General features: G+C 38.6%; 1 protein-coding gene across 7 annotated transcripts in view; it reads right to left on the bottom strand.

The window, feature by feature from the left end:
* Positions 1–3,222: 3,222 nt before the first annotated feature.
* Positions 3,223–14,377, bottom strand: part of BMPER (BMP binding endothelial regulator) — a 151,124-nt gene continuing 139,969 nt past the window's right edge. For all 7 annotated transcript variants that reach the window (XM_069007593.1, XM_069007595.1, XM_069007594.1 and 4 more), the window contains 2 exons: positions 11,222–11,352; positions 3,223–5,147 (listed from right to left, as the gene is read on the bottom strand). In XM_069007593.1, the coding sequence (XP_068863694.1) occupies positions 4,966–5,147; positions 11,222–11,352 (313 nt within the window). In that variant the 3' untranslated portion in view covers positions 3,223–4,965. The remainder of the gene's footprint in view (positions 5,148–11,221; positions 11,353–14,377) is intronic.

Here is a 14,377-nt window from a genome sequence, read left to right as displayed (position 1 = left end):
CTACAAGAAACTTCAGAGTTACACACTAAGTACAGAATCTGAGAAACATAAAAGTTAAAACCTTAGGCATCAATGCAAATAACAAATGCTACATCACTTGAAGTTTCTAAAATCGTGCTTGATGCCAAGTAATGTTGCTGCCTGGTAAAACTGGTGTTACAAAAAAAGTGACTTGTGCTCTCTCAGAAGGAAAACTTGCAATTTTATCTCAAAGCGAGGAACAAGACTAGTTATGAAAGTGCATCTGTAGCTTTTGTTCTGACAGTTGTGGTGATGTGTGTTCACTAAAATGTTTATACTGGAGGAAACCAAGGCAAGTTTGCTGTGCTAGTGGAAGCATGAAAAACTAATTTCTCATCTCAGCCCTGGAAATAAAATCCCTTTCCTTAACTTTGGTGAATCCTTCAAAGGTGATGTAACAGTTGAGAGAAAAGTAGGAATAGACCCATAATCTTATTTTAATTATGGATTTCTACACCTAACAATATACTATTCCAATCAGATCTCAACACATGATTACACTGCCATTGGATTGGGGTTTTGAGTGTTTGGTGGGGTGGTTTTCTTTCCATGGCCATGTGAGGGATCAAGAGTTACCTTGTGTTCACAGGAGGAGAACCCTATTTTGTTGTTAGAAAATCTGGTGCTGGGGTATCACAGTTATTTTGCATAGAAATACTGATCTGTGCAACAACTTTTAACACGGGGAAAAGGAATACTGCTATGGCAGCATGGTAAGGCCTGTGTCATGAAACATTTGCATTTCTAGTAGACTAGAAATGGTTCTGTAAGGGAGCAGAAACATCTCTCTTGCCACAGGGCTTTCTAAAAATGGTAAAATCAGGGATAGAAGAATGAGCATTTGATCAGTGTTATGTAACGTAAAGTTCCCATTTGTCAAATACTGAGACCTTGGCATAATATCCTTTAGCTGGGACTGTTCCTGAAATAGCTGAACACCTCACCACTCCAGTACTAAATGCTGTTGACTGACTCTCTTTCCAGTCTGTCCAGCTGAAAATGCATGGGTTGTTATTCTCATATCTGTTAGCTCTGATATCACCTTGTCCACTTTTGATGAAGGCAAAAAAAAGCAAACCACCATACTCCTACACAGCTGTTCAAGATCAGTCCAGCTGTTGCAACTGTCAGGTTCTGTCAGTGAGGAGCCAGGCAGTGCCAAACTATATCCTGTGTTCAGAAAAAGCAGAAAATATGAGAACTTATTTCTTTTAGGTTATCTGCTGGAAACTACTTACGTGATACAAGGATGGGTTCGCATTTAGGTCAGACATTAAGAATATTTTCTTTTTTGTTATTGTTTTTTGTTTTTTGTCCAAGCGCAACCAACCTTACTCTATAGAAGAAAAGTGTCTTGGAAGATGTGGGACTCTTGGGCTACAAGTCAAATTGCTCTGTTTGGCTATGGCTTGTCTCCATGGTTTACAAAACACAATATACATGACAAAAATAGACACAACTGAAAGTTCATGAGAAGTAAATACATTTGACCTCCACATACACCAAGTAAAAGCTGATTTCCCAGTGATGATGATATGGGAGAGATGGGACAACCTGATGCATAGCAGACCTGAGTAGATTGGTAAAATATCAGCTGACATAACCCTGGTATGGCATTTTAGAACATTTTCCATCTTTAAACTTAAAAAAGATGCAAAAATCCAAAGCCTTGTTTCCCCAATGAAGTTCAGAATATTAAATTACTTGCCAGAGAACACACAGCCCGTTAATGGTGAAACTATTCCAGGTCTCTACTTGACTCAGCCCATTGGATTACAGAGGTGTTTCTCAGACTTCACTTTTGGATCATTCTTAACTGGAACCTCTGCTCATTCAAATATATTTCACATTACAAATCGGCACAAATATGCACAGATTGACATAAGCACTATCAAGATCAAAATTTACACAACCATCAGTCTTCCATGGGGCATACACCATGTGCCATATGAATTATCAATGTTATGTTATTGTTAGAAACATTATTGCATATTAAACACATTTAGCATACTAAAATTTGATTACCAGTGAATTTCATAAAAAATAAATCTCCTGTGATATACAGGAAACTTCCAGCTCTAGCATCCTAGGGGCAATATTCCATGAGCAAAGCCAAACTCCGTGAGGCCAGTAGTAATGATGTTATTGATGGTATTGGGCTAGACTTTCAACTTTTGAATGGTCTTGAAGGAGAGAGACAAAGAGAAGAGTGGAGCGCAACAGGCCCACCTGGGCCTGATCTGGTCTCAATAGCTCAGTTAGGCACACAGTAATCACAGATACAGATATAAAACCTCTGCCAAGTTGAAATCTGGGGGCAATTTCTAGAAAAGCAGAACACCCTTATCTTAGATGGTACATGTGAACTGAGCAGACAGATTATAGCATTTACTCTTGCCTTGAAAACTGTGGAGTTTGGAAGAAAAAGCTCTACAGCACCGTAAGGGTACAATCACTTCACTTAGAGGTAAAACCTCCTCTCTTCCTCAGTCTACATCAGTAAAGCGAAAAGCATGGGTCTACTCTTAATTAGGCAGATATGAAAAAGTTAAACCAAGGAATGAGTCCTCATTTTGAGATGACCTGGGTCAGGTTCCAAACAGAACCATTTTAAGATCTAAAAACAGAGTTCATCCTACAGAAAGACTGAGTCACCTCTTCACCTAGAATCAATTAAGCATTGCTTAAATGTGATCAGTGAACTGAGAGAGCTGGAGGGCTTTCCCTTCATCTTTCACTCACCTTTATAAGTCAGGAGAAAAGAGAAAGACAGATGTATATACTGTTCATGTATGCAATTCATGTTGCCTGTATTTTTATTTTAGAAGCACTGAGCAGTAAGTAATTAAAATCTGTCCTAAACTAAAGGTAGGCAAATATTCTTTTTAATGGTTTAGACCGCACATCTCAGCATTGAAAGCTCACAGGCTGAAATGCTCTTTGGTCTGACGCTTTAAATCATTTTAATGACTACCATTTTATATTTTAACTCTTTCAACCAACTGCAATTGTTCTAAATTTCAGCTTTGCCATTCCATTAGCACATGAGCCATATAAAAGTTTTCTAGTTGCCTGCTCTGATGGGATCTGTACATTTGCAATTCTGCTTCCCAGTGCACTTGTGTCTGAGTCTTCAAAACCCTCTCTGCCAGTAAAACGGAATTATTTGATTTTTCCGAGAAAACGAACACAAAAGGGACATAAAAAGATCAAGCTGAGTTTATTTAAAATCTGGATGAACATCCATGGAACACTCTTGGCATTATATGCCCAGCTCTTTTTAACACTGTGGTGGTACAGCATTTTGGATAGTGTGGTGCCTAAATTAACCAGGTTCACTCAGCATCTTCCTCCAGGGTAGGATTACAGACAGGTTGTACAACTCAAGTGTTTACCCACTCACTTACTGTAAGCTCAGGCCCTGCTTAAATTCCTGGAGAGAAAAGAATTAAAGGAGAAAGTTGTTCAAAGCATTACAATGTGCAATTTCAATGCAAGGCATGATGGAAGTAGCTGTGTGGGAGGATATTACTTCATTATAAACCTAAATCAGATGTACAAAGATTTCTGTCATCTCCAGAGACCGTTCCATCAGGCTCTACAAGAGGCTTTAAAGTGAAGAAAAATAGCCCCCTGTCCCTTCTGGCTTGAGAAAGTTGTATGGCTTTTTTAACAGTTTCTAATGAAATCACATATTATTGCTGCTCCCCTGGGAGACTTCAAAAGTCACACAAACTTCACAGAGCCCACATGTTCTTAAACGTCAACCAAAAGACCACTATGGAAATAAATTGCAGTTCTCCAACTTGCATTTGACATTCTCTACTGTTTTTCAGGGGGGTGAATTTGTCTTTCTTCTAAACCATGCTGATAAATTAAATGAGTTACTAAGCCTGGCATTATTTTATGTTTTAACGCACACTGAAATCAAACATTTCAGAGTGGGATTTGCTTTCTGTGTAATATTTGGGGGAGACATGAAACAAACCTAGGCGTTTCAAACATGTTTAAGGGGCTAATATGTACATGAATATTTTCTTCAAGCTCCTCATTGTGTATTCATGGCTACTGCCAAACACAATAACAGACATGGGGCATTAGGATATGAAATGGGAAGTGGTCACATTTTCAAAGGGAGCTGTTGGGTGCCAAACACTTCTGAAAATCTGGCCCCTGACTCTTTGGTGCCGTTCCAGAAAGAAATATCTCTATCCTGGCCATTGTCCAACCAGCTTTGGAAATAATTTTGCACAGTTATTTCAGTAAAGCATAAAAACCAATCCCCAGCTTTCTCTGCCTGATTAAGCACTGTCACCAATCACTACGCAGCTCTAAGGTACGCATGAAATATTCCTAGATAAATCCTCCATCTCCAGAGAAATGTGTTTCCTGTACAACTGTAAATCCAAGTTCTGTGTTGAAACTAATCCAGCCTGGCATTGCTATGGCCCTAGAAAAGTCTCCTTGGAAACAACAAACTTATGCAATGGCAAAGTCATCAAATCTTTTCATGCCACAATATTATATTAAAAACACCTGGTTTATTTATACAATGACTTACAGATCAGGGTCCTAGAAATAATAATACATAAACTTTATAGCAAAAAATATACATATTATAATTCATCCTTCTATGGTATATAGAAATTATGTATATTTGTGTGTGGACATATATATAAATATATGGGTTGTACTTAAGTTTAGGGCACTTGTGTATGGACACGTGTGTCTACATACACACAGTATACATTTATATATCTTTCTAGGTGCCGTGTGTGTGTACTTAGAGACACACAAGCACACACAGAGTAGCATATTTACACTCTCTGAGTAGATGTGTACCTTGCAGAATCTGCACACAAACAGCTGGAGTCCTTCACTGGCTGTGAGCATCAAAGGGGTAAGTGACCACCCGCATCAGTGTCCACTGAAAGAGAACGAATGTCACCGCTGTGGGCACAGGACTGGTTTGATGCATCTTCCTCTGTGAAGAACTAAATTTGCTGGGCAGTGACACCCTGCAACGCAGGGCTTGTTGCATGGTCCAATTTCATTCCAGTTGTCACATGTTTTGACACATCCCGGACCACAGGTATCGTAGACTGCACCATGTTTACACTGGGTTGCTGAAAGGAGTTAAAAGGAACAAAATATGCATATTACACAGAGCCCCATAAGGAAATTTACTTATCTGTTTGCTTAGTTTCTACTCCAAATATCAAAAAGCACATTTTGGCATTACAATTATCTAGAGGAAAAAATTACTTGTAAAACGATTCCACTCTATTACATCATAAACATAAAAGCAGCAAAATTCCTTATCAAAAGCTATCAAGTCCACAGCAGTATTAACTTTTTTAGAATTTTAACACAGTTAAAGGTATATAACGCTTTGGCAAGATTTCTATCTATATGCAGATCTATGCTTTATATAAAGGATTAACACATTTATTTATTACAATGCCTTTTATCAAAGATTTCTGAAACATTTACAAGGACAGACAGTTATTATCAGTTCCACTCCCACAGAAAGAAGAGAATCACCAGATTAGAATTTCTGATCCTAAGATTATACTTTCTATATTTCATATTGCAGCAAACCAAATCAATGCTGTTAATCCAGCAGCACCATTTCTAGAACAAACAAACAAGAATTTAAAATTTATTGTATCCATGCTTTGTCTTGTTTTACCAAGGTATCACTGACAGTGAGGATTCTTGTAGTTAAGGATTCCAGTATCCATTCATTAATTTATGTAGCTGACAGTTCAATGCATTTTCAACATAAAGGACTACTGAAGGCTCAGCTAAAAGCCCGATAACCCCTCCAGATCAATATTTAAACTCTCAACATTTTATATCCTGCCTTTTTAGTATGGAGAATAATACACAGTTCAATGGCAAATAAAAGTCTGTTATACTTTTTAACAGCTGTGCTGATGGCAAAAACAAGGACTGATAAAACCCTCCATAGATGGTAAGCGACTCTGAAGCATCCAGAATCATCTCATGCCATTTTCAGAGAGTCAGTTGTACTAGGGAGGTTTCTTCAACTTTGAGAGGGATTGAAGGTCAAGATTTTTTAAGTAACAGTTTTGTTATGGACAGAAAACACTGTTTTGTTGTGAGGATTGACCTACAGTGTCATTACAGTACTACTATTATTCATAAAGAGGAAACAGACAGATACAAATTGATTAAATATATATGACTTTATCAAAGAGGATAGAAGAAGTCTTATTGCTGAGGCATCATAAATTTAAGGTATTCCTTTTCACCACTAAGGGATCTTCAAAACAGCATCAGTTTCTTGCAAGTTTTACTTCTTGTGCATTTTATGGAATTTATGCATATCTGAAAAGCAGTCCTGAAGAAGGAATTATAACAAGAATGCGTACACAATTCTTAGGACACAGATATTAATAAAGAAACACAAAAATGTAAAAAATGGATAGTACAGAGGAAAATTACCCTGAAGTTACAGAGAATCAAATGCTGAACATTAGATGGATATTAGATATCAGGGGAGAAAAAAACCCAACTTTTTATCTTTAAGCATAAGAAAGCACCAAGAGCAACCTACCTAGAAACTCTGTGAGACATCTTTAATTGAACATTGTTTTAGAACAGATTGGAAACAAACATCTATCTGTCAGCTATGTTCAAGATAGACTTATTCAGTTTTTGGCATAGATCTTTTGAGAATATTTTTCCAACTTTACATTTCTGTCTTGCTCTGAATGGTAACTTCCTTGCATACTAAATAAGGAATAAACAAAAGGAAATACTAAAAGAAAATTTAAATGAAACAGGAAATTCAGAAGGTGGGAAAAACACAGAAGCAATATTAAGCATAGAATAAAATGTTAGATTCCCAGAAAACTCTACACTTACATAGTGTGTTAAAAATAGAGATTGAATCTCTGTAAGAGGGGAAACAAAAATGTGCAGATCTCCCAGGAGCTTTGCAAACAATATATCAACAGTCTAGAAAAGTAGAGCAAGACATTCAAGGATCATTAGTGATTGTCTGCACACAGCGTGAATTATCTTACGGGAGCCTTTTATTAGAAGCTTTTGTCCTTCCTCTCTGAAAATGAGCTTCCCTTTGTAGGATCTCTAATTGACCAACCAAAAACAAACTTTAGACTTCAGCACATGTGGTTTCCATATAGAAAGGAATACAAGCTTCAGTTTTAAGGCTGCACAGGTTTCATCCCACAAAGGTTTTCTGCAGTAATAGCTGGCCCATTCTTTCCACCTGAGCTGTGTTTGGTTCCTCAGCTGGTAGGTTTGAGCAAAGTTGGCTAAGGCCTCCTTTCCACTTCCTCATCTCTACCCCAGAGCAAATGAGAACATATTACAGCCTGCCCTCAGCAGCCGTGGCATCTGTAAGTATTCCCCATCTCTGCTTTACCACAGGTGGACGTGGAACGTCAAAACACCTCCTTATCCTTCAGACAATGCCATGTAGAAGATATGATGACTATTTTCTGCTGTAGGCAGCCTATAATGGCATTATTAACATGCTGTCAAGGGAAAAATCAGAAAAGTACAATGGCTGCTGTTTAAGTTCCCTGGATGGCTTTTATTGTTGAGTGATTCAGTTGTTAACATGTGGTGTGATTGATCCAGAACATTCCACTTCATCAACAGTTTAAAATACAAAAATAAAGACATTCTGCAGAAGGCTTCCCAGGATCTGCTGAAGTGATTCACTACCATGTAAACATGGAAAACAGAAGTGGTGTCTTTGCACCCGTCTTTTAAGACAAATTCCTCTCTTAAAGAACTGAGTTCTGTTACTAATAACTTCTTCCTTAGTACACTAGCAAGAAAAAAAAATCAAAAACCCAACCCCAACGTACAAAAGTTACTAATAATACTGTATTTTGAAACATTACCAGTCCCAACAGGATTTTTCCACTCTTCTTCTAGAACATGTGTTTGGCATGACAGATGTGAGCTTCCTCAGACCACTTTCTGAGCTGGCGGGATAATAGCCAGCTCCAGTCCAGAAGCCATATAGTCACATAAATACAGCACTGTGCCTGAGCTAATAAACCCTGCCTAATAAGGCTACGGTTTGCAGACTAGACCTGGTTTAGTTCAGCCACTTTGGCAGTTTCACAGAGGAGGCTTGTATCTGTCTGTGCCTGTCTTTGCAGACATGGACATAATTATTTAGGAGGAACTCTTATTCCCCAACACAAAAGCCAAAATATGTAACATAACTGCTGAAGGATTCCCTTGATTGATGATATCTGGTAAATCTGATTTCACAGAAAATTCTGAACTAATATTTGAGCATCAATGAATCTTCTGGGTTCTTCTGCTAGTGTTACACAGTTGGGAGGTCTTCCGTAGGACTTTTAAATGGAATGTCACTCATAGTGCTTGCAATTCACAACATCTCCTTCTAAGAGAGTTAAAGGCCATGGATCTGGGCACTGACCTTCCCATGATACACTCATGTTATTATTTTCAACTTTCAGTTTTCAGTAGGTTTCCACCAAAAACCCAGAATAGCCCTCCTGATACATTTACATACAGAATAAAGCAGTTTAGGGAAAGCAACATATAGCAGCAAAAAAGAGTGATACTGGCTAGAAATTACAGCAGAAAAGGGAGTCAAAGCAGAAGAGTCAAAATCAGATATACACTCATCTTCTCCTACTTCAACTGATCACAGAGGAAAAGAGAGAATGGTTCAGATTTTATGAAATTGTTGTAGCATGTCAGCACATCAGTGCATTTTGCACTACATTATAGCCCTTATCTGATCGTTTTCTTGCATGTGGAGTCATGCCCATGGCAGGGAGTTATTGCCTTCTACCATCCTTGAGTCTTCCTCTCGGTGTCCTCAGAAATGCAGTGTTGAATTACTGTCTCAAGGCCTTTCACCACTTCAGTTTACTTAATTGTACTTTATAAACTTCTTGTTTAACCTTTCTTGGGTTAAATATATATATATATATCTTTTTTTTCTTTATCCTTTCCTTTGCAAACCTCTTCCTTCCATTTCTATACTTTATTTTCCCTCTTCCATGTATCACTTTTTCTTATTTCTTCTTTCCCTCATGCTGGCTCTCCTGGTTTTTTAACTTCTTCTTCAAAAATCATATTTTTTCCTATGCCCATCCCAACAGGTCTCACTCCCCACTACTTTCCATGGCAACCCATATCCTTTCCCTAACCCTCTCAGTTCCCATGTGGATCTCACCAACCTTTTCCAACCCTAACCAATTTCCTTACTCATTCTCTTCTACTTTTCACTCCTCCAGTTAAATGACAGCTGACAATCCCTTTAACGATTCAACCTCATAGGACAGTAAACCTTGAGCAGCAGTATTCTGCAGAATAATGTAGAGGAGGATAAGCTGTTGCACTGGGGGAGAGAGAAGAGCATGTAGGGGACAGGACATGCAATTCAGCCTCCTGAGCATCCTGTTTGGCTAGCCCTCCAGACAACACAAGTTTCCTGAGGATTATAAAAATGAGCTAAACTTACAGCAGTTAGGGTAGAGCAACTGGCAACCACACAAGATCTGGTTTTAAAACACAAAAAAGTATAATTAAAACCTGACTTTACTAATAAGTATACTCCATATTCTTCAGAACACAACTCTTGCAAGTATCCCACCAGCTATGAAATTTCAAGCAGGAAATGAAAGTCATAGAAAGCTGAAGTTTTATTACAGATATGTTGTTTCCCACCTATGAACTTTTATCTGCAATTGGGACACAATATTTGCAACTATTCGTTTTGGAGAGAAAAAAAGCAAGTTAAAGATTAAAATCTTGATGCTGGCCACTGGACCCTTTGGAAAGCAGTGGATACACTTCAATGCTTACTGTATGATTTACTGTAGAAAATGGTGCTACTTATCTGACATTGGATACTTAAATAACTGTTTTGAGGGTACTTAGACTTACAGAGCTTATCTATATTTTCTGCTTAACAAGATTACCCCTTTCCCTGTAGAAGAGATTAAAAAACTCATGTTGATTTAAAAACTTCTTTCATTAGCTTTAATGGAGGCTGTGTTTAAATTCTTTCATAATGTTCTCTCAAGGACTGTTTTGCCTCAGAAAATTTTCTTGTCTTTGGTAAGATGCCAGAAAAAAAATTGTGAAATGAAGCCTCAATTAGTTAAGTCGTGATATGTCAACACTTGTATAAACTCCTTAAGGCAGGGGCTGCTAGCAAAGAGTTTTTATTCTTTTTAAAGCATCTGCCACAGTGAGGTCTCAGTCTGAAGTGCTTTGGAAAAAAAATCAGGATGCTTGCTTCAGGTTCTGCATGGATCTGCTACCAGATCAACAGATTAAAATTATATACACTACTAGTGCTGTCTAAGACCACATCCTTGAATAGGGTTTTCACTCAGCGACACCCTGTTTGGACTGTCCTGTTCCTTTGTAAGAAAAAGAATGAACTTTTGTAAGAAAAAAATGAACCTCTTAGGAACAGTAAATCAAACGTAATTTGCTCTGTCACTCACCCATCCCTGCTAAAATGCCTTCAACAGAAAAGGAAATTGAAGTTGAGAGAGTAGACCCTGTGCCACACACAATCACCAAAATAGACCACAGAGTAATAGCTCTTTGACCAGCCCTGAGTATCCTCCTCTCATTTTTTGTTGGTTTTTTTTTCAACTACTGTTAATTGCTTTACATAAATCTGAATACGTTCCCAGGCAATCCAATGCCATTACAGAGTGTCCTAATTTAATGAGACCATCATCAGGGGAAATACTCATCTGCAATATTGCCTTTTAGTTCAAGTGCCCATAACCACAGGCCACTGCTTCTCATGGAAACAATCAGTCACAATTACTTGCAATTAATGCAGTCTTAAGCACACAGCGAATACAGACCAAATGCAATAATTAATGCAGGTCTGCATTTTAATATTCCAACTAAATACATTTGCTCCTCTTTCCTTGTTGAACCTATTGCAATTGTATGTGCCTGTTGTCTCCAGAAATATAACTGTGTTATGACAGGAGGTCAAAGGAGTTTAAACATTTTCTGTAATCAACAGTTTACATATCCTGAAAGAAAAACTTCCAAGAACTTCCAAGCTGGTACAATTCCTGTATGATTTTTGATCCTACTTCACCAGTAAAAGGGTAGTGGGATTGTAGCCTATTAGCATATGCAATGGCTTACCAAGCAGCAGTCCCAAAATGCTTACCTGCACAGTTCTGCTCCGGCACCCACTGGACTTTCAGCCCTTCCCTCTGGCAGGCTCGGGCATATGCCAGGAATGACTCACAGTAGCAGTTTTTATGGATTGGACACTCACACATGTCTGTCACACAGGACCTGCAGAACAAAGCCCCAAAACAAATAAGAAAGGAATGCTTTGGCAGATATCTGCCCGAGGTTTGGAGTTTTTACTTTCCAGTCACATGGCATTCAATGCCACAGGAACTTGTGCTAAATAGCAAGAAAGTTAAAGACATCCCTGCGGTTACATCCCAAGGGCTCATCTCTTTTTTGGTGTGCTACTCTGATGCAGAGAAGTCTCCAGAGCACCAGGGGACCCTAAAGAAACAGAGAGTTGAGAAGACCCAAGAAATGTCAGGCAGAAAGAACTGAGACCGCAATGGGAGGAGGCAAACTCCATTTTTGCAATGATTTTGTGTCAACATAAGATAAAAACTTTTTTTTATTCTTAGAAAGTAATAATTTAATAATTTTATCAATAGCAATAGTGTTAAGTGTATGAATTCTGTAGGCAATGAGCACATGTCCCTCCATGCAAGGGATGATGCCTTCTCTCCAGGTTACCTCCAGACTCTTCCTGCTTTGAAGGCATGAAAATAGTTATATGCCTGTTTTTTCAGCAGCATCACTACTAAGTACCAGACTTTAAGATGCTCCAAAGGAACAGGGGTGATGCAGCATAACTGAGCAGTTTCATGCTAGGAAATCCCTCAAGCATGGTTCATACCACCCAGTCTCTTCTTCCATTGCATTATGATGTGGAATCACCACAATGACAGGGAGCAAAGCTGCTAACAGGGCCCTACGTGAAACTGCTACTGTGGATGTCACCACTATATTTCAAGTTAGCTCATTCAGAACATGTGCCCATTTGGCACAGACCTAAAATATAACTGGCAAGAGCCAAGAGATTTGCAGTCAGTGGTTTCTGCATAGGCAAAATGCTTAGATGTTTCTGCATGTGTAGCAATGTGAATTCAGAAATGCTGAGTATCTACTGCTTTCAGCAGAATCATTAAAAGGCAGGGACAAGGTATAGGGAAGGCATACTCTGAAAATCATGCCCTCATTTCCTCTGCTTTCCACTGAAGGTGCTCTGTGCATGAACCTTGGGTGTCAGTGGTCAAGAGCCCCCTGCTCCCTGCATGTTCAGGGCCTTTCCCGTTTCTGAAAGGACAAAGGCACAAATCCTCTTGCAAAGATGAAAGGTTGAAATAAAAAATGAGCTCTTCATGTTAATTGCTCTTCCTGTGGACCATAATATGAATTGTTTATAGGAAAAGGATGGATATAGGCTTAGTTTCCCAAAAACTTTCTCTACAGCAGAAGAGGTAATAGCTTGGAAAAGGTGCAAGCACCTCAGTCAAAGTAATCAGGAGCCCTAATGCCCATACAATGCTCTAGAGTAATTGAGAACCCTTTATTCAAAACTAAGAGAAATGATTAGTGATCCCTTGAACACAGACAAGCCTGTTTCTCTAAGTCCAACAGTGCCCCTTAAAGAGGAGTATTTCCCCTTGCCAAAGTCACCAGCTACTTTAGTGACCATTCATATGGTTAAACCTGACAGTTCTGCTCGACATTTTCATGAGTTTTAATAAATTTACTCTCAGTGGATCCTCAATATAAAATTACCTAAAAAATCACTGTGACAAATAATTAACACAAGTGCTAAAATAAGAAGGTTACTTGTCCTTGATTCACTTGTCCTAATATATACGCACTGTGAATAAACAGAATTGTTTTAGATCAAATATATAACATGCTCATATTTACAGACCAGTTGTTTTCACTTGCAATAACTTTACTTTCTAGGGACAATGTAATGTTATTTCACTTTAGTCCTGCGGTAGGTCCCTTTACATCTTTTCCAGTAACAGATGTTGCTGTATGCATATCACAGCTGATAGGCAAGGAATAGATTAGCACAACATCCTTGGCATGGTTTGATGTTGTCAGCTGATAAAAGACCTTGTATAAGCACAAAGGGTCACCTTTTTACGTGACACACTCAATAACTTCACACTGTTTCCTTTGGCCACAACATCTCTTTGTGATCTTTTCCTAGTATCCCCGCAGCAGGCACTGTTCCACATACCCCATGCAATTTAAGAGGTGCATGTCTCATTTTACAGTGAAGTAGATGCTTGCTTGCTACTGAAAGAAATCATTATCACAATCAAAGTCTGTATATAATTTCCATAAATAGTTGATTATCAAGGTACCATTTTATCATAGTTTTGTTTCTGTGCCAGCCCCTTTTATGAAACACATTTCACTGCTCTCCACTCAGATTTAGTTATTATTGATGTCCATGGTGTTTAGGGATGCTTGCCTGTATCAGCTTGGCTATATGTTCACCAACTTCCTTGACTTAGAAATTATAAGACCCTAAATCTCAGATACTTCCTCTGCTTTTTAGAGCATAATTTTTTTTTTTTTTTTTTTTGCCATTACCCAGAGAGGGATGCCACCTCTTGCACTGAGTCAATGAACCTACAGCTACCTCAGGTGCTTGCATCAGGAAAAGATGAAAGATCAGGAAAACTCCAGGCTCACCATCAATCACCCAAGCTTTTTAATAGTTAACACGTTCATGGCAAGGCTAGCACAGACCCCAGCAAAGCCTAGGCATAGTCTGAGGGATCAGGGAAGGGAGGGCACTGTTCCCAGTCTGCAGGAGGGCAGCTATGCTCCTTGAGAGTGCAGAGCTTAGCTCCTATATACATGTGAGCAATACTAACCATTAACCCTTGGCATTGAAATGGCCATGGACATCCAGACAGGCTCCAGAGTGAAATATCTGAGCTTTGGCTCAGCATTATTTGCTACAGTGTTCAGCATGGGTGTCCAATGAGGAAGGCAGCACACCCTGTGCAACACAAACAATCTGTTGATTCATTACATACCTAATTGCCTCTGTAATTTTTATTTTCATTAAGTTTTTTTATCCTGGTTACAGCTTCTGGGCTCAAGCCTTAGGCTTAGATGAGGAGGCACCGTCAGATTGTGGTAGTTTTATTAATGAATTACAATTTCTAATTATTTTTACGGTTAATTAAATTAATTAATTAATGTTAAATCAAAAATGAGAGTAAGAAACCTATGTCCACAGCTGCCA

This window comes from Aphelocoma coerulescens, chromosome 2 (genome assembly GCF_041296385.1).
Source record: "Aphelocoma coerulescens isolate FSJ_1873_10779 chromosome 2, UR_Acoe_1.0, whole genome shotgun sequence".
Classification (NCBI taxonomy): domain Eukaryota; kingdom Metazoa; phylum Chordata; class Aves; order Passeriformes; family Corvidae; genus Aphelocoma; species Aphelocoma coerulescens.
Note: the sequence above shows the minus strand (reverse complement) of the source record. Positions and strands in the feature narration are given on the sequence as shown.